This window comes from Grammomys surdaster, unplaced genomic scaffold, assembly GCF_004785775.1.
Source record: "Grammomys surdaster isolate TR1022 unplaced genomic scaffold, NIH_TR_1.0 211, whole genome shotgun sequence".
NCBI lineage: Eukaryota > Metazoa > Chordata > Mammalia > Rodentia > Muridae > Grammomys > Grammomys surdaster.
In genome coordinates, this window is record NW_021604656.1 from 4,217,302 (window position 1) to 4,244,830 (window position 27,529).

At 39.4% G+C, this 27,529-nt stretch overlaps 1 protein-coding gene across 10 annotated transcripts in view; it reads left to right on the forward strand.

The window, feature by feature from the left end:
* The window catches only part of Nsd1 (nuclear receptor binding SET domain protein 1), a 117,885-nt gene that overhangs the window by 35,608 nt on the left and 54,748 nt on the right, over nucleotides 1-27,529 (forward strand). For all 10 annotated transcript variants that reach the window (XM_028772039.1, XM_028772036.1, XM_028772034.1 and 7 more), the window contains 4 exons: nucleotides 5,332-7,897; nucleotides 22,486-22,610; nucleotides 23,947-24,217; nucleotides 25,701-25,810. In XM_028772039.1, coding sequence (XP_028627872.1) covers nucleotides 5,332-7,897; nucleotides 22,486-22,610; nucleotides 23,947-24,217; nucleotides 25,701-25,810 — 3,072 coding nt within the window. The remainder of the gene's footprint in view (nucleotides 1-5,331; nucleotides 7,898-22,485; nucleotides 22,611-23,946; nucleotides 24,218-25,700; nucleotides 25,811-27,529) is intronic.

Sequence of the window (27,529 nt, forward strand, 5' to 3'; positions counted from 1 at the left end):
ATATGAATTCACTGTAGCTGTCTTCAGACACACCAGAAGAGGGCATCAGGTCTCATTATAGATGGTTGTGAGCCGCCATGTGGTTGCTGGGATTTGAACTCAGGACCTCTGGAAGTGCAGTCAGTGCTCTTAACCACTGAGCCATCTCTCCAGCCCTATTTGTTGCTTTTTAATTTTTCTTTTGTTTGTTTTTAAGACAGGGTCCCTGTGGTCCTGTCTGTCCTGAAATTTGCTAAGTCAATATGTAGACCAAGTTGGCTTTTGAGCTCAAGAGATATGCTTGCTTCTGTTTTGGAGTGCTGGAGTTAATAGAATTTGCCATTAAGCCCAACCAAAAAGGTGTTTTTGTTTGTTGTTTTTGCAGTGTGGATGACCTTGAACTCCTGGTCTTCCTACCTCCACCCTCCAAGTGCTGGGTTTACAGAAATACAGCATCACCCTTCATTTATATGGTGCTGGGAATTCAACACTTGTATCTTTTGCTTGCTGCTTTGTTATAGTTTGCTGAGAAAAACAGTTCAATTTCTTTTGTTAAAAATCATGAGTGCACATGTGCATATTTGAGACATTCTCTTGCTATGTCACCGAGACTAACCTTGGTCTTTTGTTAAAATACAAGTGACAAACTTGTCATTTGTTGTCTTTTTTTTCTCTCTGTGTGTCTCTGGTGTCAGTTCATCCATGTCCCCACCCCACGTTGGGCGCTAACCCAGCACTGCAGGCATGTTAGGGAGTGCCTGTTGATGAGCTGTGTCTCCAGCCCTTGCTCTCTGAGTTTTGTAAAGCTCAAGCTCCTCCACCCTAAACCATAGGGGTTTTTTTTGTGTGTGTTTTTTTTGAGACAGGGTTTCTCTGTAACCCTGGCTGTCCTGGATTTCACTCTGTAGACCAGGCTGGCCTCGAACTCAGAAATCCGCCTGCCTCTGCCTCCCAAATGCTGGGATTAAGTGTGCCACCACTGCCCAGCTTCAGCCATAGCTCTTTATTTCCTTGTCCCTTCTAGTTCTTGTAATTGTCATTCTCTGTCCCTGTGGTCTCACAGTATGTCACAGTCAGTTGATGAGTTTGATAGGCTCTTGCTGTTCTGCCCCAACTAACTGTCAACTCCTGGGCTGCTCAACTCCTGAGTTGCTGGGACTATAGGTACACAACACTGTCTTAGAGTTTCTTGGGGAGGAAAGAAAGTATTCAGCTGACACTTCCACAGCACTGTTTATCATTGAGGAAAGTGAGGACAGGAACTCAAATAGGGCCGGAACTGGTGGCAGAGACAATGTCAGAGCAGAGGAGGGAAGATGGGGGTTGGGGGAGGTCCTTACTGGCCTGCTTTCTTATAGAATCCAGGACTACCAGCCCAAGGATGGTACCATCCCCAATGAGCTGAGGCAAACCCTGTTGATAAAACTAATTGAGAAAAATAGCTTACATTTGCATCTCATGGAGACATTTCCTCAGCTAAGGCTCCTTTCTTTTTAATGACTATAGCTTGTGTCAAGTTGACAGAGAAAACCAGCCAGTACAGTTGATCCGGTGTCACCTTGACAAACCATCACATCACTATTAAGCCACAACCCTTGTTTTCTTACTCATCCAAATCATAATAAATAAATAAACCAAATACTTTCTTACTTCAAGAGTGAAAAATTAGTGCACAGACAATCAAAGCAAAACCAAACTCCAGCTGTCCGGTTTCTGGGATCCATCCACTACGATCTTCTGGGCTCCTCCAAAGGGTTTAGGGTCAGTTCTCTGGCTCTGCCCTCTGTAGTACATTCAAGCTTCACTTCTAGACTCCCGCTGGCTCCACTCCACTGCTGCTGCTGTTCTTGGTGGTCATCATATGGTACAGGCATTTCCAGAATCCTGTAGTCTTCTGCAGCTGGGCTACACTTTCACCAGTAGCCTCATTGAGCCTTCTTTGCATGACCCCCTCTGTCCTGTGCCTTCAACTGCCACTAAGGCTACAACTTCACAAGTGGCTTCTCACAGTGCCAATCTCCAGCTGTTCTCCATGACTCTTTATGCCTTCCAAAACCACTACCACCTGGGTGACTCTTGCGTATTACAATCTGGCTTCCAGCATGAGGAACAACCTTGGCTGCCTCTATTATGGTCTCAGGAAACACTTCCCAGATTTTACCTCAGTGATGCTGAGGTAAAAGATGACTAATTCCTTAGCTCCAGTTAACCAGCATTAATTGTCTCAGTAACTCAAGGTTTCACTTTAGTGGTGCCAGTGTCTTGTTAATCGTGGCTGGCTCTGCAGTCCCAGCTGACCAGAGTGACAGATTTAATTTAAAATAGCAAACAGCCCTGATAGTACTTAAATTTGTCTGAAGCTTCACAAGCCAGGCCTCCGTCTTCTACACTGCTCTCAACATTCTTATCTTCCAAGGTCCTACAGAACATCCCACTGAGCTTTTAATACTCTGTGGCTTTTCAAGCCCAAAGTCCTTACACAACCCTCCCAGAATATGGTCAGACCTGTTACAACAATACCCCACTAAGCTGGTACTCACTTGTCTTAGTGGTATCCACTTTTTGTTGCTGTGACAAAGCACCATGACCAGAAAGCAAGTTGGGGAGGAAAGGGATTATTCTCCTTACACTTCCACATTGCTGTTCATCATTGAAGTTAGGAGAGAAACTTCAAATAGGGCAGGATTCTGGAGGCTCGAACTGATGCAGAGGCTATGCAAGGCCATGCAACTGATGCAGAGGCGATGGAGGGGTGCTGCTTACTGGCTTTCCCTGGCTTGCTCAGCTTGCTTGCTTATAGAAAAAAGGACTGCCAGTCCAGGGATGGCACCACCCACAATTGGCCCTCCCACCTTTGAGCACTAATTGAGAAAATGCCTTACAGCTGTATCTGATGGAGACATTTCCTCAAGGGAGGCTTCTTTCTCTGTGATAACTCCAGCTTGTGTCAAGTTGACACACAAAACCAGCTAGTACAAACACCTTGCCTAGTTTTCATAGTAAATTGTATAAGAAATAGTTCTTTGAAGTGGGTATGTTTGTTGGTGCTCATAATTCCAACATCTAGAAAGTAGAAGCTGGAGGATCACTGCACGTTTGAGGACAGCCTGGTCTACATAGTAGGTACTCTGCCCCAGCCAGGTTTATAGAACAAAACTCTTCAAAAAACAAAGGGCACTAGTTCTTAGATTGCTGCTTCCCTCAGTGTATGTAACTACTTTTATACTGCTCTTTTTACTAATCATAATTTGGATAATTCAGAGTTAGTGACAAACTTGAACTGCCATTTATAACAAGTACATGGGATTTGTCTACATTTCTCAAGTTAACATAGCGGTTTCTACTTTATAACTATTCTGATGTTTAGAATTACAGATACTATATTGTAAGGTTGTGTTCTCACAGTACTAGTGTGTGCAGTTGTTAGGATGGAGGAGCTATATTGTTTCTTTTCTTTTCTTTTTTTTTTTTTTTAAAAGATTTATTTATTTATTTTATTTATGAGTACACTGTAGCTGTCTTCAGACACACCAGAAGAGGGCATCCAATCTCATTACGGATGGTTGTGAGCCACCATGTGGTTGCTGGGATTTGAACTCAGGACCTCTGGAAGTGCAGTCAGTGCTCTTAACCGCTGAGCCATCTCTCCAGCCCGCTATATTGTTTCTTGCCACTATTCACAGTGCCTAGTAGTGGAGGAGGTATCAGATTTTGTGTTGAGTTTTAGCTGTGTAGACTTATTAGCTCTCTTTAGAAAAATTCACTAGGACTTTTCTGTTTTGGAAACCTGATTTACTTTTATCACTAACATTAACACAGATATATATGTGTGATTATGTCTGATACAGACTAAATAGTCACTATAGTACCTGCCAGGAAGACGCTACCATTCTAGCAAACCTTATATTTTACATATGTTGGCAAACCTTCTAAGTATTGTATATTTGTGAATAGTTGGTAGGTAGAACCTTGCCAAATAACACTGTAGGGATCCAGGGACATACGGATCTGGAAAAATAAGTGTGTTTCAAAGTCTGGATGTCCTCATGCATTTTGTGTACCCATGTTGTTTTTGTCTCTGGATTGAGTAATTCTGCCCTGAAGATCACTTGGCTATGCTCCAGGTCATACATAGCATGTATAGAAGAGCTCTAGTTACTCAGTGCCCTGGTGACAGTGCCACTTCAGCTTTCAGGTCCTGTGGGGCACCTAACTCATTCATTCTCCTTGCCTCATTTCTCCACGCTCCTCTTCTTTGAAGCTCTGCTTGCCTGCCTTCGTTTCTTTTTATGCAGTTGAACATGTGTACACTTGTGGTCTTTCTTAAGTCAGGAAGAAAATATCTTTTTTATTCTAAGGTGTAAATATGGAGGAAATGGATCTTGCTTTAGAAATGTAATATTACTACTTTTAACTGAAGTTAATAGCCCACTCAGTTTCGCTGATAAATGCCAAATGTCTGGTGATTTTTTTTGTTTGTTTGTTTTGTTTTTCGAGACAGGTTTTCTCTGTGTGTAGTTCTGGCTGTCCTGGAACTCACTCTGTAGACCAGGATAGCCTCGAACTCAGAAATCCGCCTGTCTCTGCCTCCCAAGTGCTGGGATTAAGGGCGTGTGCCAACACTGCCCAGCTAGTTGTTCTAGTTATGATAGGTAATTTGTTTATTTTTGGTTTTCCAAGACAGGGTTTCTCTGTGTCACCCTGGCTGTTCTAGAACTCACCTTGTAGACTAGACTTGCCCCCAACCCAAGGACCCAGCTTTCTCTGCCTCCCAAGTGCTAGGGTTAACTGTGTGCAACACCACATCCAGCATGATAGGCTATACCAATTACATACAGTAAGTAGTGTGTGGAATCCTTGGTAGGCAAGTTGTGATAAACTCAGATGCTAATATTGGGCAGTTCCATAGAAAGGCATTGAAGAGCTAGGTATTGTAGTGTCTACATATAACCCCAACTCAATAACAGAAACGGGACTTTCTTTTTTTTCTTTTTTTTTGGGGGGGGATGTAATGAGGGTAAGGGTAGGCTGCCTGGCTTCAGAAAGGGGACTTTGAATAAGAACAGCAAGGTTTTTGAGGCGTAGTAGTGGACATATTTGATCCCACTGTGTGGGAGGCAGAGGCAGGTAGATTTTTGTGAATTTGAGGCCACCTTGTCTACCTATATAATGAATTCTAGGACAGCGAGAGATGCATAGTGAGACCCTGTCTTGAAGAACAAAAAAGCAAAACAAACAATAAATTTTTAGGTGGATTTTAATTTAAGATGTTTTTTATCTCCCTGTTTTTCTTTTCTTTGTAAAAAAAACAAAAAACAAAAAATGGTATTTTTATTTTCCTTTTATTTTAAGGTTCCGCAGAAAATTTTGAGTAAATGGGAAGCCAGTGTTGGTCTTGCTGAACAATATGATGTTCCCAAAGGATCTAAGAACCAAAAATGTGTTACCAGCTCAAACAAGTTGGATAGTGAGGAAGATATGCCATTTGAGGACTGTCCAAATGATCCTGATGCAGAACATGACCTGTTGCTGAATGGCTGCTTGAAGTCTCTGGCTTTTGATACTGAGCATTCTGCAGATGAAAAGGAAAAGCCCTGTGCCAAGTCTCGAGTTAGAAAAAGCTCTGATAGTATAAAAAGGACTAGTGTGAAAAAGGGCCTCGTGCCATTTGAAGCACATGAGGAAGAACGGAGGGAGAAAATTCCAGAGAGCCTTGGCCTAGACTTTATCTCTGGGAGTGTATCTGATAAACAGGCTTCTAATGAACTTTCCAGGATAGCAAACAGCCTCACAGGGTCTAGCACTGCACCAGGAAATTTCCTCTTTTCTTCGTGTGGAGAAAATACTGCTAAGACAGATTTTGAGACTCCAAATTGTGATTCTTTATCAGGTTTGTCTGAGAGTGCTTTAATCTCTAAACATTCTGGAGAGAAAAAGAAACTCCAACCAGGCCAGGTCTGCAGCTCAAAAGTACAGCTCTGCTATGTTGGAGCTGGTGATCAGGAAAAGCGAAGTGATTCTGTCAGTGTGTGTACCACTTCTGATGACGGCAGCAGTGAGCTGGATCCTACAGAGCACAACTCAGAATTCCAGAACAGTGTCCTTGAAATTACAGATGCTTTTGATAAAACAGAGAACACTTCATCCATGCACAAAAATGAAACAAAGCATTCTAGGTATCCTGCCACAAACAGGGTAAAAGAGAGACAGAAATCCCTCATTACTAATTCACATTCAGACCACTTAATGGATTCTACCGAGACAGTGGAGCCTGGAACTGCTGAGATGTCTCCGGTCAATCTTTCTGATCTTAAAATCGCTATTCCTATTCCCAAACCCCAACCAGAATTTAGAAATGATGGTCTTACTACAAAATTCAGTGCACCACCAGGCATTCGTCATGAAAACTCACTGACTAAGGTCGGGCTTGCAAATCAAACTCTGTTACCTTTGAAATGCAGACAGCCCAAGTTCCGAAGTATAAAATGCAAGCATAAAGAAAGCCCAGCTGTTGCAGAAACCTCAGCTACGACTGAGGACCTAAGTTTGAAATGCTGTTCTTCTGATACCAATGGCTCTCCTTTGGCCAGCATATCCAAAAGTGGGAAAGGAGAGGGGCTAAAACTACTGAGCAATATGCATGAGAAAACCAGAGATTCAAGTGACATAGAAACAGCAGTGGTGAAGCATGTTTTGTCGGAATTGAAGGAACTCTCGTACAGATCATTAAGTGAGGATGTCAGTGATTCTGGAACATCAAAGTCATCAAAGCCATTACTGTTTTCTTCTGCTTCTAGTCAGAATCATATACCAATCGAACCAGATTACAAGTTTAGCACATTGCTAATGATGCTGAAAGACATGCATGACAGTAAGACGAAGGAGCAACGGTTGATGACTGCTCAAAATCTGCCTTCCTACCGCACTCCAGAGCGCGGAGACTGTCCTGCTGGTAGCCCTGTAGGGACATCAAAGGTTTTGGTGTTAGGAAGCTCCACACACAATTCTGAAAAACCTGGAGATAGCACTCAGGACTCAGCTCGCCTGAGTCCTGGTGGGGGTGACTCTTCGTTGTCTGGAGAAGTATCTTCTCCCCTATCCAGCTTAGCGTCTGACAAAAGAGATCTCCCTGCTTGTGGTAAAATTCGCTCTAACTGTATCCCAAGGCGCAACTGTGGCCGAGCAAAGCCATCACCCAAATTGAGAGTACCCATTTCAGCCCAGATGGCAAAACCTTCAGTAAACCCAAAAGCCTTAAAGACTGAGCGAAAGAGAAAGTTAAATCGCCTTCCAACTGTGACACTTGCTACTAACCAACTGAGAAACAAAGAAAGTGAGGAATCTGTGAATGACCCATCGAGGGGTGGGGCTGAAGAGCCGAGTAAAGAAGAGCCTCTTCAACAAATGGACCATTTAAGAAATGAAGACACCCATTTTTCTGATGTACATTTTGATAGCAAGGTTAAACAATCTGACCCTGATAAAATCCTTGAAAAAGAACCTTCTTTGGAGGACAGAAAAGACCCAGAGCTAGGCTCTGAAATGAACATTGAGAATGACGAGCCCCATGGTGTTAATCAAGTGGTGCCTAAAAAACGGTGGCAGCGATTAAACCAAAGGCGCCCTAAGCCTGGAAAACGTGCTAACAGATTTAGGGAGAAAGAAAACTCTGAGGGTGCTTTTGGAGTCTTACTTCCTGGTGACCCAGTGCAGAAGGGCCGGGACGATTTCTTAGAACAAAGAGCTCCTCCTACAAACATACTTGAGGACTCAGCATCAGATCCCAATCACGTCAGCCCCTCTGAACCAGTTGGGCCTCGACTGAGTGTTTGTGATAAGTCCAGTGTCAGCATGGGCGATGTAGAAAAGGAGGCAGGAATTCCCAGTTTGATGCCACAGACCAAGCTTCCTGAGCCAGGTAAGGACTGTATCTGGTAAAGAGTTCAGATGATTTGTTGATAATGTTCCTTCCTTTTTTGACAAAGTTGCTCTTTTGAAGACCTGGGTCTGTTTGATGTAATGGAAAATGTGTTACAAACTTGGGGTCAAGAGTTACCGCTTAAGTAAGAAATGGTTTTATCTAGAAGATTGAAATTTAAATCTGGAATATCTGTATTTTCAAACTTTTTAGTTTTGATTTTTCTATTATTGGGCATTGAATTTAAGACCTCAGTGGCTGTTCAGCAGGTTTTGAGTTTCCTGTTAATTTCTTAGAAGAAGTTTTTTTTTGTTTTGTTTTTTTAAATTTTTATTTATTTATTATATGTAAGTATTCTGTAGCTGTCTTCAGACACCCACAAGAGGGCATCAGATCTCATTACAGATGGTTGTGAGCCACCATGTGGTTGCTGGGATTTGAACTCATGACCTCTGGAGGAGCAGTCAGTGCTCTTAACCACTGAGCCATCTCACCAGCCCCCCTGTTAATTTCTTATCAGAAGCTTTTTTTTCCATTTTGTAAGTCCCAACAATTTTTTTCTCCTTTCCAGTTTCTTATCTTATAAAGTTAAATGGCATTTTGGGATTGAGGAGATTGTAGGTCTAAAAATTTAAGTGTAGTCATTAGTGTACTGGTAGTAAAAAGACTGGAAATTACGTTTCTTCTGATCACAACTTAAGAGGATGCACATGTTTATATAGGTAAGAGAGCTGTGCTCGGAAATCCTGTCTCATGGTTACCTTCTCATTCTGTTCTTTGAGACAGGGCCTCTGTTGTCCTGGCTTGGTTGTCTTGGGTTTTATTTATTTATTTATTTATTTATTTATTTATTTATTGTTTTATGGGGAAGAAGTTTAACATCTCATGTAGTGCTCTTTTATTTACTGTTTTTGCTCTTGATACTTTTTTATTAGGGGTCATAGCCAAGAAGCTACTGTCCATCCCAGTGTGCTTTATTGTTTCAGGTCTTTTTTTTTTTTTTTTTTTTTTTTTTTGGTTTTTCGAGACAGGGTTTCTCTGTGTAGCCCTGGCTGTCCTGGAACTCACTCTGTAGACCAGGCTGGCCTCGAACTCAGAAATCCGCCTGCCTCTGCCTCCCAAGTGCTGGGATTAAAGGCATGCGCCACCACCGCCCGGCTTGTTTCAGGTCTTGTACATTTGTTTTGTTGTTGTTAATTTTTTTGTATGCTGGAAGGCAAAGGCCCTGAATTCTTTTGATGTGGATATACGGTTCACCCAAAATAGTTTGTTGAAGAGACTACACTTTTTCCATTGCTGCCTCTCATCTTGCTTCAGCTTCCTGAGTGCTGGGATTCTACATGCCAGATGCAACATGCCCAGCTTCGGAAGTGTGAGAATGTTGAGCTGCTTGGCCAGTGCACCAGTAAACTGTAGGCCTCCTGGGCTTTGGGTTTACATTTTATCTTTATTATTTTCAGTTAATGTGTTTCAGTGTGTGGACATGAGTGCAGGTCAACAGAGGTGAACTAGAGTTATAAGTCATTGTGAGTCCCTTGATATGGGTGCTGGGAATCTACTTGGGTCCTTTGGAAGAGCTTATAACTGCTGAGTCATCTTTGTGTTTTGGTTTCTCTGTAGCCTTGACTATTAGAGAACTAGCTCTGTAGACCTGGCTGCCTCTGCCTCCTGAGTACTGGCATGAGCTCAACTTCGGATTTTTTTTTCTAAATGGTTCATATCATTCGTTCAGTCTTGGATTGACTATTTTGAGGAATTTATTCAGTTCTTCTGGAGTGTCCAGTTATTTATGGTAACTAATGATATCAGTTGTATGTGTCTTTAGGATTTAAGCCCTTTTTTTCCTTAATGTTGCTAAGAGCTTGTTATATAAGGCCTTGGGATGGCTCCACAGTAAGAGTGCACACTGTTTTTGCAGAGTACCAGAGTTAGGATCCTAGCACACACATGTGGAGTAGATCATAACTGTCTGGAACTTCAGCTCCAGGGAGTTAAAGCTCTCTTCTGGCTTCCGCAGACCTTGCCATGTGTCTTCCCTCACCCACCCGTAATTCAATTAAAAATTTGAATATATGTATATAACAAAACAATAGTTAATGAGGAAAGAGGCCATGAATCTAAAAGAGACCAAGGAGAGGTATATGGGAGAATTTAGAGGGAGAAATGATAATAATTATACTCTTCAAAAATAATTTTTAAAAATTGAATACATTTTTCAAAAAAATTCTATTGGGCACTTAAAAGTATTGTTCCTATTTGATATTAGGGATCTAGCCTACGGCCTTGTTACTGGCAAGCCATTAGCTGGCATGCATTCCTAGTTTCTGATTTTTGCTGTTGTTTCTTGTGTTTTCTAGCTAAGTTTTATTTATTTCTGCTATACTTTTTTCCTTCTGCTAACTTTGGATTAAATATAGTTTTCATATCTTAGGCCGTCCTGGAACTTTCCGTGCTGGCTTTCTACTTGTAGATAGATAGTCCTTCCTGCCTCTACTTTCTGAGCACTGGAGTTATTGAAGATACATGTCACTAAACTTGCCCCCCCCCCTTTTTTTTTGGTTTTTGGTTTTTGAGACAGGGTTTCTCTGTGAAGCCCTGGCTATCCTGGAACTCCCTCTGTAGACTAGGCTGGCATCGAACTCAGAAATCCGCCTGCCTCTGCCTCCCAAGTGCTGGGATTAAAGGCGTGCAACCACCACTGCCCGGCCACACTCCCCTTTTTAAAATTAAAAATACCAAAATTCTGTGTATGTGTGTGTGTACACGAATGTACTGTATACTATATGTTTGTTAACTGCTAAACTCCATCTCCGGAGCCTGACTTTAAAACAAATAAACAAAAATCATAGGTAGTTACTAATATAAATACCCTTTTTAGTACTACTTGTGCTGAATATCATAAACTTCAGTCTATTGTATTCTTATTTGTCTCAACATATTTTTAATTTCTCTGAATAATTTTTCTCACTTAATGGTTTTCCAGAATTCAGTTTTATTACCATACATGTATAAATTTTTCGCATTTTGTACTGTCAAAGATTTCTGCTTTCTTCCCATAGTGGCTGGTAACAGTAGTGTTTTAGTCTTCATAAATTTCTTATGACAGTGTAAACATGATGTATTTTGGGGGCTATTCTCTGTACACTTGAGAAGAATGTATATTCTGCTGTTTAGTGAGTGTGTGTGTGTGTGTGTGTGTGTATTTGTTCTGTCCAGTTACCTGCTGTGTTCAAGTCTAGTTATCATCTTGTGCTTTTTGGGTGGTTGCCCTATTTTTTAAAATCTGTTTATTTGTTTATGTCAGCCCCAGCAGGCCTGTGGAAACCTAAGGACTGTTTGTAAGTTGATTGTTGCCCTCTATCATGGATTTGGTGGCAACAGCCTTTATTACCCACTGAGCCATCTCTCTGGCTTTTCCCACCCCTCTTTTTTTTATTCCCCACCCCTCTTTCAAGACATGTTCCCACTCTATAGTCCAGCTTGCCCTAGGGCTGACTGGCCCCTAGGGTAGGTTGGTCTTCACCTGTTTTAGATGCAGTGCTAGGATTATAGGTGTTAATCAGCATGCCTGACTTGTTTTTGATACAGGTTCAAATGTTCTAGTCAGGTTGGCCTGGAACTCAGTATGGAACTCAGCCTGGCCTTTAAATCTATGTGGTCTTACTGTCTGAACTTCCCAAGGGCTGGGGGATTGTAGGAATGAGCCACCATGCCTAATTGTCTTCTCCATTGTTATAAAGTGGCGTTGCAGTTGCTTTGTCTAACTGTGACTGTCCTCAGTTCTGTCAGTGTCTGTCTCATATCTTTGAGGTTTGTGATATCAATCTTTAGGCTTATTTTGTCATCCTGCAGTGTCTTTGTCCCTGTGGCAGTTTTTGATGAAGTATATTTTGTTTGATATATCTGCTAATTTTTGTTTGCTATTTGCATTGACTTTAAATATGATTATTTTTATTTTTACTTTGTTTATTTAGTGGGAACAGGGGTCTTACTATATAGTCTTGGCTCTCCTGGAATTCAGTATACAAAACAAGTGTTTTTTTGATAGGATCTCACTATTCCTGACTGCCCTGGAGCTCTCTTAATAGGCCAAGCTAGCCTTGACTATGCAGAGATCTTCCTGTCTCTGCTCCCATAGGCTAGGACACACGTGGCTGATGTAATTATATTTTTATGCTTTTGTCAACTAAATTCTTTACCAGAATTATACTCTCTTACTTTTAAATCCTTACAGTCAGTATATCAATATATAAATACTGTGGTTAACAAGCTTAATTTTTATGTTTTTTTTTTTTTTTGCTGTCTAGTGTCTGTTTAGTTTTGCTTTTAGATGGTGAACTACCTCAACTTTTGTCTTTCTAGAAAAGTCTCCTTCAGTTCTGAAAGGCAGTTTTGCTAGATATAATGTTGGCTTGCAGTTTTACTCTTTCAGCACTTTGAGTGTATTTTAGTTCCTTTTGGTATGCAAGATTTAAGAAATCTTGTGTAACATATAACATGAGTCTTATGTGATAAATTGTTTTTCTTGGTAGTTTTAATATTCTCTGTGTTCAAAAATTGCCAGGCAGGATGTGGTGATACACACCTTTAAATCCCAGCACTCTGGAAGTGGAGGCAGGTGGATGTCTGTGAGTTTGAGACAAAGTTTACAAAGTGAGTCCAGGACAGCCAGGGCTACACTGAGAAGACATACATACATACATACATACATACATACATACATACATACATACATACATACATACTGTGATACTGTGATGGATCACAGTATGGGTTTCTATTCCTTCCTTGTATTTTGGGTATCATACTTAGGACTTTATAGGTGCTAGGCAATGACAGTATTTTTGGAATCCTTTGGACTTTATTTCCCATGTCCTCTGCGTCCTCAGATTTGGAAAGTCTTTTCAAGCAAGCAAGCTTTCAGTCCTTTGAAACATTATGTAGTCTAATTGGTGCGCTTGGAGGTATCATGTTTTTATATTTCCTATTTCTCTGATTGCATTATTTTTAATTTTTTTTAAAAGAAGTGTTCAGTGGTTATTGTTGTAAACTTGACAAGGTCTAGAATCACCTGGGAGATGGGTCTCTGGACATGTGAGGGATTTTCTTGATTACTTTAATTGGTGTGGGAGGATTGTGGGACCTGGGCTGTGTAAGTGAAGAAAGCAAGCTGAGTAATATGACTAACAGCTTCAACTCCTGCTGCCTTGAATTGTAAGCTATACTATTTTGAAGCTCTTTCTCCATTATTTTTTGTTGGGATATTTCCTTACAGCACTAGGAAAACAAACTAAGGCACAAGATATAGTAGGGTGCTGAGGATTGAACTCTGGTCCTCATATATACTAAGTAAGCACTCCTGTCAGGATGACGCCCACCCCTTCAATGTCTTTCTTTATACTTTATTGATTTTCTTTTTCTCCTTTTTCTCTTACTTGATCACGTTTTCTGTTCTTTAGCTGCAGGGTTTTTGTTGTTTTTTAATTTTTCCTGTGGCGATATTTTAAATTTGTTTATGCATTGACTGAGTTTCATTTTTAGTTGTGTGTTATATAGATAATTGAGTTTCTTAGACAGCTATTTTGAATTCTTTATTGGGTTATTCTTAGCTATGTGTTTTCTTAGAGTTGGTTTGTGAAGAATGTTTCTTCTCCTTTGTTTTATATTAGGTCACATTCCACCCCCATCCTCCAGCCCTTCTCTTTCCCTACTTCACAAAGAGAAGCTGCTGTTGGATCTAAGCTGTATGGTTTAGTGAGGGGAAATTTCTGAAAAAGTGAATGGGATCTTCTTCCTACCCTGTTGTTGTGTTGTTTTGGGATTGCAGTGTTGGAACCAATCTTTGTAGTTAGCACAAGGCTTACCATCTCTGGGAGGACTGAAGATGAGAGTTTTAGTTTGGTTTTAAAGAACCTCTCTCTTAATCTCAAGTCTTTAGTGCTAACCATATTTCATAGTATGGATGAGTTAATTTTATTTTCATCAGTTGGTGGATTTGGGTTTATTTACACTCTTGATCTTTTATGTTACAAATGTTTTGCAGGGATACAAGTTTTCCTTTTTTCTGTCTACATACCGAGGAATGAAATTACCAAGTTGTTTGGTAATCTTGTGCTTAGACCTTTGAGGAACTATTGGAAAGGAAAGTTGCTTTACCTAATTTTATATTTGCAGTAGCAGTTTGAGAGTTTCTGTTTCTCTAGATCTGTTAGCACTTACTTGATTGTAGCCATTCTAGTGAGTGTGGAGTGCTCTGAAATTGTTTTTATTTATTTATTTTTTTAATTTCATTTTCATTTCTCTGACTAGCAGTTTGGGTATCTTTTCATTTACTATTTGACTATTTATATACTTTTACCAAAAATACCTGGTCTTTGATGATTGTTTATGTTTTCCTTTGTTGGTTCTGTGGACCTAGTGCATGCTGGGCTCTCCTGAGCCTTCTCTGGTTACTGTAGCTGAGTTCTTTGTCTTTACACTGTGAGCACTCTTCATTCTAGCATTAGCAGTAGATGGAATACAAGTATCTGAGCTAATCCTTGCTTTCTTGATCATAACCTTTAAAAAAAAAATGCTAGGCAGTGGTGGCGCACGCCTTTAATCCCAGCACTTGGGAGGCAGAGGCAGCAGATTTCTGAGTTCGAGAGTTCGAGGCTAGCCTGGCCTATAGAGTGAGTTCCGGGACAGCCAGGGCTACACAGAGAAACCCTGTCTTGAAAAAACCGAAAAAAAAAAAAACCCAAAAGATTTATTTATTGATTTTATGTATATAAATACACTGCCACCTTCTTCAGACACACCAGAAGAGGGCATCAGGTCCCTTTACAGATGGTTGTGAGCCACCCTGTGGTTGCTGGGAATTGAACTCAGGACCTCTGAAAGAGTAGTCGGTGCTCTTAACCGCTGAGCCATCTCTCCAGCCCTACACAGTTCTTTTAACAGTACTTCTGCAATTTTATTTTAATAACTTTATCTTTAAAATTATAGAGTGTGACTGTTTAAAGTTTTGTAGTTTTTCAAGATGATTTTCACTTTGTCTTTTGTGTTTCATATGAATTTAAATTTGTTAATTTCTTCAGTGCCGCCCTCTGGGATTTTGATAGCCATTGTGCTGAAGCTATAGGCTTGTTCAGCATCTAGTCCACCAACATGCCATGACCCATCTAAGTTGTACTTGTGTTTGCTTCAAGATTGTTTTGTGATTTTCAGTTTCAAAGTCTTAACACTTGTGCTGGAGAGATGGCTCAGAGGTTAAGAGCACTGACTGCTCTTCCAGAGGTCCTGAGTTCAATTCCCAACAAGCACATGGTGGCTCACAACCATCTGTAATGGGATCTGATGCCCTCTTCTGGTGTGTCTGAAGACAGTGACAGTATATCCACATACATAAAATAAATAATTCCTTTTTCTTAAAGTTAAAAAAAGTCTTATACTTTTGCTAAATACATCTCCAACTTATTTTTTTTAACATTTATTTATTGACCCTTATTTATATGTGTGTTTGTATGTGTGTACATGTGTAGAACTCATGGGAAATTTTATGGTAGTTGATTTTCTTCTTCTACTTTGTGGGTTCCAGGGTTTAATTTAGGTCATTAGGCTTAAACAGGTATATTTGTCTATGTACTGTATACTGTGTCTTCAGAGGCCAGATTGAAGGCATAGGATCCTCTAGAGCTAGAGTTACATACAGCCCTTAACTGCTCAGCCAGCTTCACAGCCTACCATGGTTGTTAAAACTTGCTTAACTTGTTCACTAGCTCAGATAGATTGTCTGTGTACATGCTATCTGAAAATGTAGTTTTACTTCATCTTCTAACCTACATTTCATTTACTTTACTCCTTGCCTAATTATCTTTGCTAGACTCTCTAGTGATGCTGCACAGAGGTAGGAAGAGCATCAGATGCTCTAGACATTGTTTCCAGTCTTAGAAAAGCCATCTAGTGTTTTCCATCTTATCACTACCAGTTTTAGGGAGTGGTTTTTGATATTGAGGACCTTCCCTTTATCCCTGTGTGTTAGTAAGTTTCTCATTGTTTTGACTTAGGATTTCAGAGATTTTAGTATGTTATGGTGAAGACAGCTCTTGTGGTTACAGAGCAGAACATCTTAGATCATAGTAGATAGGAAATAGAGAGCCGTGTCTAAGCTGGTTTCTCCTCCTTTTATCCCCCTCTGTGTCCCTAGCTTGTTGGGTTATGCTGTCTATATGCAGGGCTAGTCTCCTCTTTTTCCTTTCTTCTCTGAACCACTTGCCCATACCTCAACACGCGCGTGCGCGCACACACACACACACACACACACACACACACACGTGTAAAGCCAGAGCTCTGCTTACCTAATCTCCAAGGTACTTTTAATCTAGTCAAATTAACAGTTGAGATTAACCATCATATCTAATTTAGATAATTCATCAGATATAATTTTGGACTTGTGTGGCAAGCAGTGTGATTTTTTTTTCTTACTGCTAGATTTAGTTTGCTTATGGATGTTTTCATCTCTATAATAGATTGTGTTGGCTTTTTTTCTTTTGTAATAATCTGTCTAGTTTTAGTATTAAGATAATAAAAGCCTCATGGAATAAGTTTGACATAAGGGATTTATTTTGTTTTTGTGGCAATGGGCATTAAATTATGCTAGGTGAGCTCTTTACCACTTGTCTATATCTAACGGTTTTTTTACTTTTTATTTTGAGACAAGGTTTCACTAAATTGTTTAGGTTGGCACTGAGCTCACTGTACAGTAACCTAGGCAGGCCTTCAACTTTTGATCTTTTGTCTTAGTCTCTGGAGCAGCTAAGAGTGTGTGCCATTGGGCCTGGTTTTGTTTTCTTGGTGGTGTTTGGGACTGAGACAAAGCTTGTGTTCTCCTCCTGAACTATTCTCCCAGTGTTTGTGTAGGCTCGGGTAGGAGGTGTAGAATAGTGTCTGCTATGTAGCTCAAGTCAGTCTCCAGCTCAGAACTTTCTTTCCAAAGTTGTGGAAATAGAGACATGTTCCTGATTCACCACCCTACACTCTTCTTTTAAATTTTTTTCCTTTAATCCCAGTACTTGGGAGGCAGAGGCAGGCGGATTTCTGAGTTTGAGGCCAGCCTGGTCTACAGAGTGAGTTCCAGGACAGCCTGGGCTATAAAGAGAAACCCTGTCTCGAAAAACCAAACCAAACCAAAACAAAAAAAATTTAAAGGCAAGTTTAAATAGATTTCTGGTTCTTGATCTAGTACATTGCGGTTCAAAGAAGTTCCTGGTTTCCATTGGGGGAGGTATATTTTGTGCATGTCACAAAAGTCAGGCTCAGCTTGTATTTCTTACACTTTGTTTCCTTTGAGTTATACTTTAGCTCCAGTATAATTTGAAGGAAATGGTGTAGGAATATTCCACTCCCATCCTTAGTTAGGATGAGCTTTTTTTCCTTTGCTAGCATGTGGTTTTCTTTGTTTTAAATGGAATTTTTAAAAACGTTGGTTGGTTGGTTGATTGGTTGGTTGGTTGGTTGGTTGGTTTTGTTTTTCTGAGACAGGAATTCTCTGTGTAGATCAGGCTAGCCTTGAACTCAGATATGCCTGCCTCTATTTCCCCATTATGGGGATGGGAGGTTGTGCACTTTGAAAATATTCTTTAAGGAAAATTTTCATTATACATTCTTTCTTTCTTTCCCTCTTTCTTTCTTTCTCTGTCTGTCTGTCTGTCTGTCTGTGCTGGTATCTGTTTGGACATGTGCTACACATATGAGAAGGTCAGGAGGACAACTTGGTAGAGTCAGTTCATTCCTTTCCAGATCCCAGGACTAATCTCCAGGTTGTCTGGCTTGACAGCAAGCACCTTTACACCATGACCTGATTTCTAGCCCAGGACTTTGTTTGTTTGTTTGTTTGTTTAAAGCAGGGTTATGTAGCCCACGCTGGCCTCACTTACTGGAAGTGACCTTGATTTTTTTTTTTATTCTTCCCTTCTCACCTCCTAAGCACTGAGTTTATAAGTGTGTACTAAAAAGAAGAGACTTTTTCTCTAACATTAATATCGTGATACAGGCTCATTCAGTTATTTTACCTTTTCCTTTTTTTTTTTTTTTAATCCTGTTGAATGTTATAGCCTAGCACATGGTAATGAGTTGCTACGTGCATAAGGTGGAGATCTTCTCAAAGCATAGAAGAAAAGTAAGTAAACAGGCTAAGATTTGTTTTCCTGCTCTGCCATAATGATAGCTGGTGGCTGGGGAGATCCTGAGGCTCTTTAGAAGCATTGTGGGATTGTCAGCCTTAGCCTAGTCTTCATGCCCCTTTCCTCTTTTCTTCCCAGCCTCTGCAGCTGCTGTTGGTCTTGTTTCTTTTCTACATCAGACATTAGAAAAGGTGTGGGTGGGAAGAGTTACAGAGAAACAAAAGAAAAACACAGAGCAACTTTGACTTGAACTGTGGACATGTAGCCTAAGGTTCTCTTGATGGCTTACATTTCTTTGGCTTGTCTTTAGCAATCTTCATTTGAAGCCTTCTAATAATGGTATTTAGCCTTCTGTACTATTCACCCTTGGATATTACCTTACTAAATTACTTTTTCCTTAATGTTCTTTTCTTCTTTCATTGCGTTGTTAGCAAATAAAAAGTCATAGGGGCACTAGAAATAGTCCTTTTTAGCCAGACAGCATGTAGGAGGCAGAGGCAGGCAGATCTCTGAGGCCAGCCTGGTTTACAGAGTTCCAAGACAGCCAAGGCTACACAGGGAAGGACTTTCTTGAAAAACCAAAATGAGGGGAAAATACTCTTTTTATCATCATTTTAAAATGACTAATAAACATGAGTATATTGTAAGAGTTTTCTAATTGATTAGTATTTCAATGTTATAATATTTCATGTTTGCATATAATTTTTACTTTTACTCCTTTTACTGAATTTAAAGTGTTTTTGTTGTTGAGACATAGTATCTTGCAGCCTAAGCTGGCCTCAAACTCTTTTATAGCCAAGAATGATCTTGAGTCATTCTTTCTGAGTCCAGAATTACACGAATTGCTGCTGTATCAGTTTATGTGGTGCTGGGTGATGAACCCAGGTGCTTCCTCAGTGCTAAGGAAGCACACTGTCAAATGAGATAAATCCTCAATCCTCCAATCTTTGGAAGAGGAAACATGGCAATATATTGGCACAATTCAACATTTAAAAGATGCAAAAAATTAATAGTTTTTGGATCCCTCAGCAATTCAGTTTGTTTCCAGATGTGTCCTCTGGTTTTTTTGACATCATATTAGTGATAACTTTATTAAATTTCACAATATTTTTCTTATTGATTGCTGTAATTTGTGAAATCTTCCCTTTTTTAAATATTTAGTGTCTTTGACAGTTTAGCATCTCCTATGGTCAGTAACCTTAAAATAATTTTTTTGTCTCTTTAGAATTAGGAGGATACATTGTTTATAGCCCCTTCACTGAGTCATTGGGCATCTGCTTGACAGTACATCTCTTTTTTTTTTTGGTTGTTGTTGTTGTTTTTTCGAGACAGGGTTTCTCTGTGTAGCCCTGGCTGTCCTGGAGCTCACTCTGTAGACCAGGCTAGCCTCGAACTCAGAGATCCACCTGCCTCTGCCTCCAAAGTGCTGGGATTAAAGGCGTGCACCACCACCACCCGGCTTTGACAGTACATCTCAGATCTGAATTGTACTTTGTAATTTTTACATTATGTATTCCTGTAAGCAATTCAGAAAAAGTAAAGCTTGCATTCCATCAGTATTTTTCTAAAACTCATTCTAACCAACCCTTTTAAATCTATCCCCATTTAGAACTTAGTTAAAATTGTTTGCAATTTTATAAAGGAGCAATATGTATATACATGTTGCAAAATGTTGTTTCATAAGCTTAATGTTTACCTCTGTTATTGGAATTTAAATTATATTTTTAGTAACTTATACAAGTCTGTCAGGATAGCAGCTTGGCACAGTAGCTCAGGCCTATAACCTCAGCACTTGGGAGGCTGACTGAGGAGGAGTGCCTCAAGTTCAGAGCCAGCTTGGCCTAAGATTGAGTCCCTGTGACAAGAACCAAAAACTAAACAAAATTTATGGTTGTAGAACAGGGACAGGTTAGGGTTGAACAGGTTCCTTTTACTGAATAAATGTCATTATATGTGATGGAGGTATTTTGCTGTGTTAAAAAGATAAATAATATTCTGGAGGTGTACTGGTACGTGCATGCCTTTCTTCATTTGCTTGTCATTCACTCTACTGTTGCCCTCCAGAATTAAAAGGTTGTATTTTTCTTTTCCTTGACTATAATTTTTCTTAGCTTGCCAAATCATTTCCTTTTGTTTTAATGTTGTCCACCTGTATCAAGGTCAGCTAGGGCTACACAGAGGAACCCTGTTTTTTTTTTTTTTTAATAAAGAAACGGGTGTCTTGCTATGTTGTCCAGGCTGGAGTGCAGTGGCTATTCACAGACTTGATCCAACTGCTTATCAGCACAGGAGTTTTGACCTGTTGCGTTTCTGACCTGGGCCAGTTCACCCCCGTTTAGGCAATCTGGTGGTCCCCCATTCCAGGGAGGTCACCATATTAATGCTGAACTTAGTGCAGACACCCAATCAGCATAGTGCATTACAGCCCAGAACTCCTGGACTCAAGAGATCCTCCTGTCTTAGCCTCCGGAGTAGCTGGGACTACAGGCGTGCACCACCATGCCCTTTGGAACCTTATCTTGAAAAAACAAGCAAACAAACAAACAAAACAAAACAGAGGGAACAGGATTAGGGAGATTCTTCCTGTTCTTTCAGCTGTCTGAGGTATTGTGTCGGTCTATCTCTTGGCAGTTTATATTAGTGTGGGTGGAGAGCTGTAGTGTCAGTGAGATCGGAGGAGGAGGAAAGACAATGTCTTTTGACTTTTAAGTCATTCAATTGTTACTAGGTATTTTTACTTTATGGTTACTTTATTTAAGGAAAGTGCTGTTGTTTTTGTTTTGTTTTGTTTTGTTTTTTTCTAAAATGTAAGTGTTAGGCATTAAGAGCTGTTGGATTGTTATCACTGCTTTCCCAACTTAATAATAACAATGAGTTTGAAAAGTCATTTTCCCTTTCTGAGCTTTAGTTACATTATTTATAAAATGGAAATGCCAATTTCTGCTTGGCAAATTGAACTGAGATTAGAGATCCTTGAGTGTTACGTGGTTGGAAATAGTGAATCCATGTTGTTTCTTAACATGTTCTTAACATGTTCCTTCCCATTAGAAATAAATGTTATTAGTATTGTGAAACTTAAATGCCTAATGGGGAATTTATTAAATTATAATCTATTATAGTTGCTTCAGACAATAAAGTCATAGGTATGAATGTGTATACTTATTCCTAGGTGTGTTTAGGCCTTGTTTTTTGCAGCTTCAAGGATTAGCAAGCATGGTCCACGATAGAAGGAACATCATCATGAAAGCAGGAACTTGAGGCAACTTTTTTACATTGGTTGGAGAATTTCTCTACTTTGGTTCATTTATAGATTTATATATTTATAGATTATCTAACGTAAAACAGTAAGGAAAAATGTGTCCGGTTTTTTTTTTCTTTTTCTTTTTATGCTTTAAATAGCTGCATAATTATATAGGTAGCAATGTAGGCATAAACTTTTGGTAACTGTTTCAGCCTGTTAATAGTTAACTTCAAGATTTTGATTTGCCCCCTTTATTTTTCGAGATAGGGTCTGTTTCACTGTGTAGCCATGGCTGACCTCAAACTCTCCAGTCCAAGCTAGTCTCAAACTCAAGAGATCCTCCTGCCTCTCTGACTCATGAGGACAGGTATTAAAGGCATGCACCACATGACCAGCTTCTAATTGCTTTCTTTTCCTCAAAAGCAACAGTATCATATTCAACGGAGGCAGGGGCAACTCCCACATAGTTTGTTAAATACCTCTTACCCCCTAAATAGATGATAACTTACAGTTATGTAGGTGTTAGCCTCTAATCTAAGGGACTTCAGTGTGCAACATTGTAACGGTGTTTTAAAACTGGAACAGTAGGCTAAACATGCATGTGTGTGCATGTGAGCAGGAGAAATGGAGCCAGTATCTGACCCTATTTGTACGTCCTTCTAGAAGTTGTCACCTTGACTCCCGAATGTGTTTCTGTTTTTGTAGTTTGTCGTGTTCTCTTGCTGCCCAGGCTGGCCTGAGACTGAGCTGTGCTGAAGTGGTGCTGAGCTTGAGCTTACAGCAGTCTTGCTGCTGTACCTGTCAGGCCCAGCTCCCAAAAGGTGTTTCCTATCAGAACAGTGTCAGATGCTTGCCCCAGTTTACCAGCACTCTGCATCCCTCCTTTAGATATATGCTAACTTTGTACTGGTATACAGAATGCTGGTTTTAGCTTAATCTTTTCATTAAGAATGGAGAATTGTGTATATGGGGAATTTATATAGAAATAAACTCAACATTTGTTTTTGATAAACCATAGCAAATAATTTCAAGTTTTTTATTATTTAAGCTAGAATCCTTTTTCATCATTGTTTTAAGCCTGATTAGCAGGAATTTACTTTCAGGAGTGTGGTGGTGGTCTCAATAAATAGTGGATTAAATTAAGTCAATTCATCAGTTAATATTGAAATTAATGTCTGTTTCAGCTATTCGGTCAGAGAAGAAACGCCTTAGGAAGCCGAGCAAGTGGCTTCTGGAATATACAGAAGAATATGATCAGATATTTGCTCCTAAGAAAAAACAAAAGAAGGTACAGGAACAAGTGCATAAGGTATGTCACCACCTTTTAGGAGACTGCACTTCACCTGCAGAATTTTATTTTATCTTCAGAAGACAATTATTTAGCTGGAATCTTGCCTACTCTGGTCTTTTTTGTGTTGTTTTGTTTTTCTCTTGTTTACTATTGCCTTCTAGTACAGTGCCTACCCTGTATAGTTATTTGGATAATGTCATTAGTAATCTGGATAATGAAATAAAAATACATAGTCTTACCCTAACTGTTTTATTTAAGCTAGAATTCTTTCGCATCTTTTGAAATTGTTTTAAGCCTCATTAGTAAGCAGGAATTTACTTTCAGGAGTGTGGTGGTGGTCTCATCAAATAGTGGATTAAATTAATTAAGTCAGTTCATCAGTTAATACTGAAGTTAATTTCTGTTTCAGCTATTCGGTCAGTGAAGTAAAGTCATAGTGCTGACTGATCTTCTCTTTAGTTTTATATTGCACTTTTGTGAATAATCAGTATGTTTGTAATTACTTTAGTAGCAAAGGAATGTCCTATACCATATCAGCTGTTATTACTCTTTTTTTTTTTTTTTAAAGCATCAAAGACCCCGTCTGTTAATAATTTTATTACTGGGGCTGGAGAGATGGCTCAGCAGTTAAGAACACTGACTGCTCTTCTAGAGGTCCGGAGTTCAATTCCCAGCAAGCACATGGTGGCTCACAACCATCTGTAATGGGACCTGATGCCCTCTTCTGGTGTGTCTGAAGACAGCTGTAGTGTATTCATATATATAAAATGAAGAAGTAAATCTTTTTAAAAAAATTATTATTGGTTATAAAGTAAAGACTTTGAGCGTTTTTTCCCCTATCTTTTTCTACCTTAAGCTCACGGTCTTTTTCATTAAACTTTGAATTTCTTTAAAAGCAAAAAAAAAAAAGAAAGTTTCTTTTCATCAAGATATATAGTTTAAATTGGTAATATCAGGAGAAACCTGGATTCCCCCCACCCCCCACCTTGGATAATCATTATAGAGTTTATTTTAGTGTATTTGTTAACACTTTTTACTTTTAATTATGCCAAAAACATTTCAAGAAGTCTATTACAGAACCATTTTCAAGTGTGCAGTTCCACAACATTAAGCATGGATGTGCTGGTGTGCAAGCATAAGCATCGTTCATCTCTAGAAAGTTTTCATCTTCCTAAACTGAAAACTGATTCTTGTAGCTAATCCATATTAGTGGAGCTGTGCAATATTTTGCCGTTTCCCTTAGCATGATGTCTTCAAGCTTCATCTGTGTCATAGCAAGTATCAGAATCTCTTGTATTTCTAAGTTGTTTCTGTTGTTATTTTCTAAATTCTCCTTGTACTTAACTGTTTTTAGGTAAGTTCCCGCTGTGAAGACGAAAGCCTTCTTGCCCGATGTCGATCTAGTGCTCAGAACAAGCAGGTGGATGAGAATTCTTTGATTTCAACTAAAGAAGAGCCTCCAGTTCTTGAGAGAGAGGCTCCATTTTTGGAAGGGCCATTGGCTCAGTCAGATCTTGGAGTTGCACATGCTGAGTTGCCACAGCTGACCTTGTCTGTTCCTGTGGCTCCAGAAGTCTCTCCACGGCCTACCCTTGAGTCTGAGGAATTGCTTGTTAAGACACCAGGTAAAGTGGGGATGGGTTTTCAGTGTATAAGCAGATTTAATTGTAAGCAGCAGGAAATTTCTACTATGTTTTGTTGTAAAGCTAACATCTTTTACTATATACAGCTACCTATTTTGTTTGAGGAAACCCCTGAAATAGTGCCTAATTTGATATAGCTTCCGACCACAAATGAATTTGTGGAGCACTGAGAAGTAGATGATTTTTCTTGTCCGTTCATGATTATTGTTCAGTTGCAATGTGAACCAGCAAGCAAGGTAGCAGTGGGTAGGAGTGCTGCACACTAGTGGAGTGAGAACTTGTGACCTAAATTTCTTTCACCTATTAGTGCTACCAGTTCATGTGTTTCTTGGGTATTTGTTTAATCTCTAAACTTGCTTTGTCATGTATAAACTGTCCATAATTGAGGCTTGGAAAATAGCTCAGTTGGTAAGTTATTAATGCCCACATTAATAGTACAATAATAATGCTGTGAAACAGACAGCCTTGAGTAATTGGTGAGGCCCTGGCTCCAGTGAAAGACTTCCTCTATAGAACAACATCCAAGAGCATGACTACCCATTTGTGGACTTCAGAGAACAGTGTTCAAGTAGTCAGTTTCGTGTACCATGTGTGCTCTGGGGTGAAACTCAAATTGTCAGGCTTGGCACCAAGTGATTATACACAATGCCATCCATCTCACTAGTCCACCAAAAGATATGATAAGTACCTGTTTTATCACACAAACAGAACACAAACAAGCTGTGTGTGTGTGTGTGTGTGTGTGTGTGTGTGTGAATATGTATTGTAGAATTCTTGGGTTGTTTGTTGAGTTGTGTCTCTCTATAGCTCTAGCTCTCCTGAAACTCATTAGGTAGACTAGACTGGTCTTGAACTCACAGAAATGTACCTGTTCCAGTCTCTGGAGTGCTGCAATTAAAGGCATGCACTACCTTACCCAGTGTGGGTTTTTGTTTGTTTGTTTGTTTTGTTTTTTGAGGTCTTAAACTATGTAATTCTGGACTTTAAGGTCATAATTCTCTTTCCTTGCCCTCCCAAGTGTTGAGAATACATGTGTGCTCCATTATGTTTCATGTAATTTTTAAGAGCAGTGTTTTAAGGTATTTAGGTGTTTTTATACTTAAATTTATTTATCTTCTATTATATATTTCTAGGGGCAGAGTAAATATTATAGTCCTTGTCCATTTGTACCCAGAATCCAGCTCTTCTTTACCCTCAGCAACTATTGATTGCTATAAATGCACTTCAGCTCTTTGATTTTGCCCTTCTTCTGTGGTTTATGTATTTTACACATTTACACAGTCATTATACATTAATATGTATTTTCATTGAATGACATTTAGTGCATTTTAGAATAATACATTCTCGGTGTGCCCTTATAACATGATGAAAAATGGAAACAAGATTGCGACTTGTAATTTTCATTTTTCAAAATTAGCTTGTGCTCAATTTCTAAAGCATCTAAGGAAAATTATATGCATTTCAGGAAATTATGAAAGTAAGCGTCAAAGAAAACCAACTAAGAAACTTCTTGAATCCAATGATTTAGACCCTGGATTTATGCCCAAGAAGGGCGATCTTGGCCTTTCTAGAAAGGTATGTTATTTTTGTCAATTCTATATAACCTGGAACCTGGGAAACACACAATTTAAAAATTGCATTTTTAGTAGTATTTTTGTTGATGTGCACAGTCATTCTTTTTAATTGTGGTTACATTCTCCACAGTTCAAGTAGCTAATAACTGTTCTCTGAAAGTAAAACGGCAGATCATGAAATATACAATTCCTATTTAAAATTTGTGTATTGTGAGTAAGTATGACAGGTAGCTTATGCTCTGGACATGACCGTTTGTCCAGGCTTTTTGTCTGTGTCACTTGTGGGTTACCCGATTAATTCATGCTCTTAATGCTTGCTCTCAAGTAGTCCTTTGTACTAATTATGGTTCCAAAGTGCAAGTGTGGTGATGCTGGCAGTGTGGAGATACTCAGAAGACTGGTCAGGGCTTTCTTTAAGTGGAAAGGTAAGTGTCACTAAGGAAGGAAAATTGTGAGTTGAGGTTGCTGAGAACTATATTAAGAAAGAAGTATCCGTCCATGAAATTATGAAACAAAAAAAAATTTGTGAAACTTTTGATTTTCCTCAAACTACAGATGTTACAGCAAGCAGTAAAATAGTAAGCGCCCAACTAAAATGGTGACAGCACTGCAGCTGTGGGAGGGACGCGTAAACCAGAAAGTCTGCTGTGATTGATAACCTCAGAGGTGTAGTCAGAAGTCTGGAATTTTGATTTCTTTAAAAAATACAAAAGTATTATAAGAATGTTTTTGTTTGGAATCCCAGGTGTTGGGATGTGGGGCTGCTTCACAGCAGCTGACTGTGATTTCCCGCACACTCTTGCAGAGCCATGGTTCTGCCAGCTGCAGATAGTTTCTGCAATTGTATGACGTTTGGAATTCTGGGAACTTCAGAATATATAAGCACTATGGCCCTCAGAGGCTGGGTGGGTGGTTGTTGGTGGTTCAGGTAGGTTGGTTGCTGTTTGTTAGTTGTTGTGTTCAAAGAAGAAACAAGAAAAAAGAAATCAGAAAACACCAGCTACATAGAGGTATGCCATAAGAATTAGCCATTATAAAAACATCGGATTCAAGTAACTCAACGTCATGTATTGTAAATAAATTTATAATAGGTTTGGATTGAAATATCTAAAAATTACTGGACAAGGATTCATTGTCTGTTGATGGAGGCACCTTTCCAGCAAAGTTGGTTGAAATTGCTTAATGAGACATACTATGTAAAGCAAGTCTTGGTTTTTTGTTTTGTTTTTGTTTTTTTGAGATGGTTTCTCAGTATAGCCCTGCCTGTCCTGGAACTCACAACTCACTCTGTAGACCTAAAGCAAGTCTTCATTGTAATACAAATGAGCCTTTGTAGAAAAGGATGTCCAGTACAAAATATTTATAAAAGCAAAAAGGAGGAAGTTGCTTATGTATAAGATATATAAAGAAGAAGTGAACTCTGGTATTAAAATACAAAAAGGACATTTTAAGAGAGAGAGAGAAAGTGGGGAACTACATTCATGTAATTTATCATAGTATATAATATTGTAGTTTTGTTGTATGCCTAATTAAAAATTCAGGTTTATCATATGTTATGCAGGAGAAAACAGTACTTTTTTTTTTGGTTTTTCGAGACAGGGTTTCTCTGTGTAGCCCTGGCTGTCCTGGAACTCACTCTGTAGACCAGGCTGGCCTCGAACTCAGAAATCCGCCTGCCTCTGCCTCTGCCTCTGCCTCTGCCTCTGCCTCTGCCTCTGCC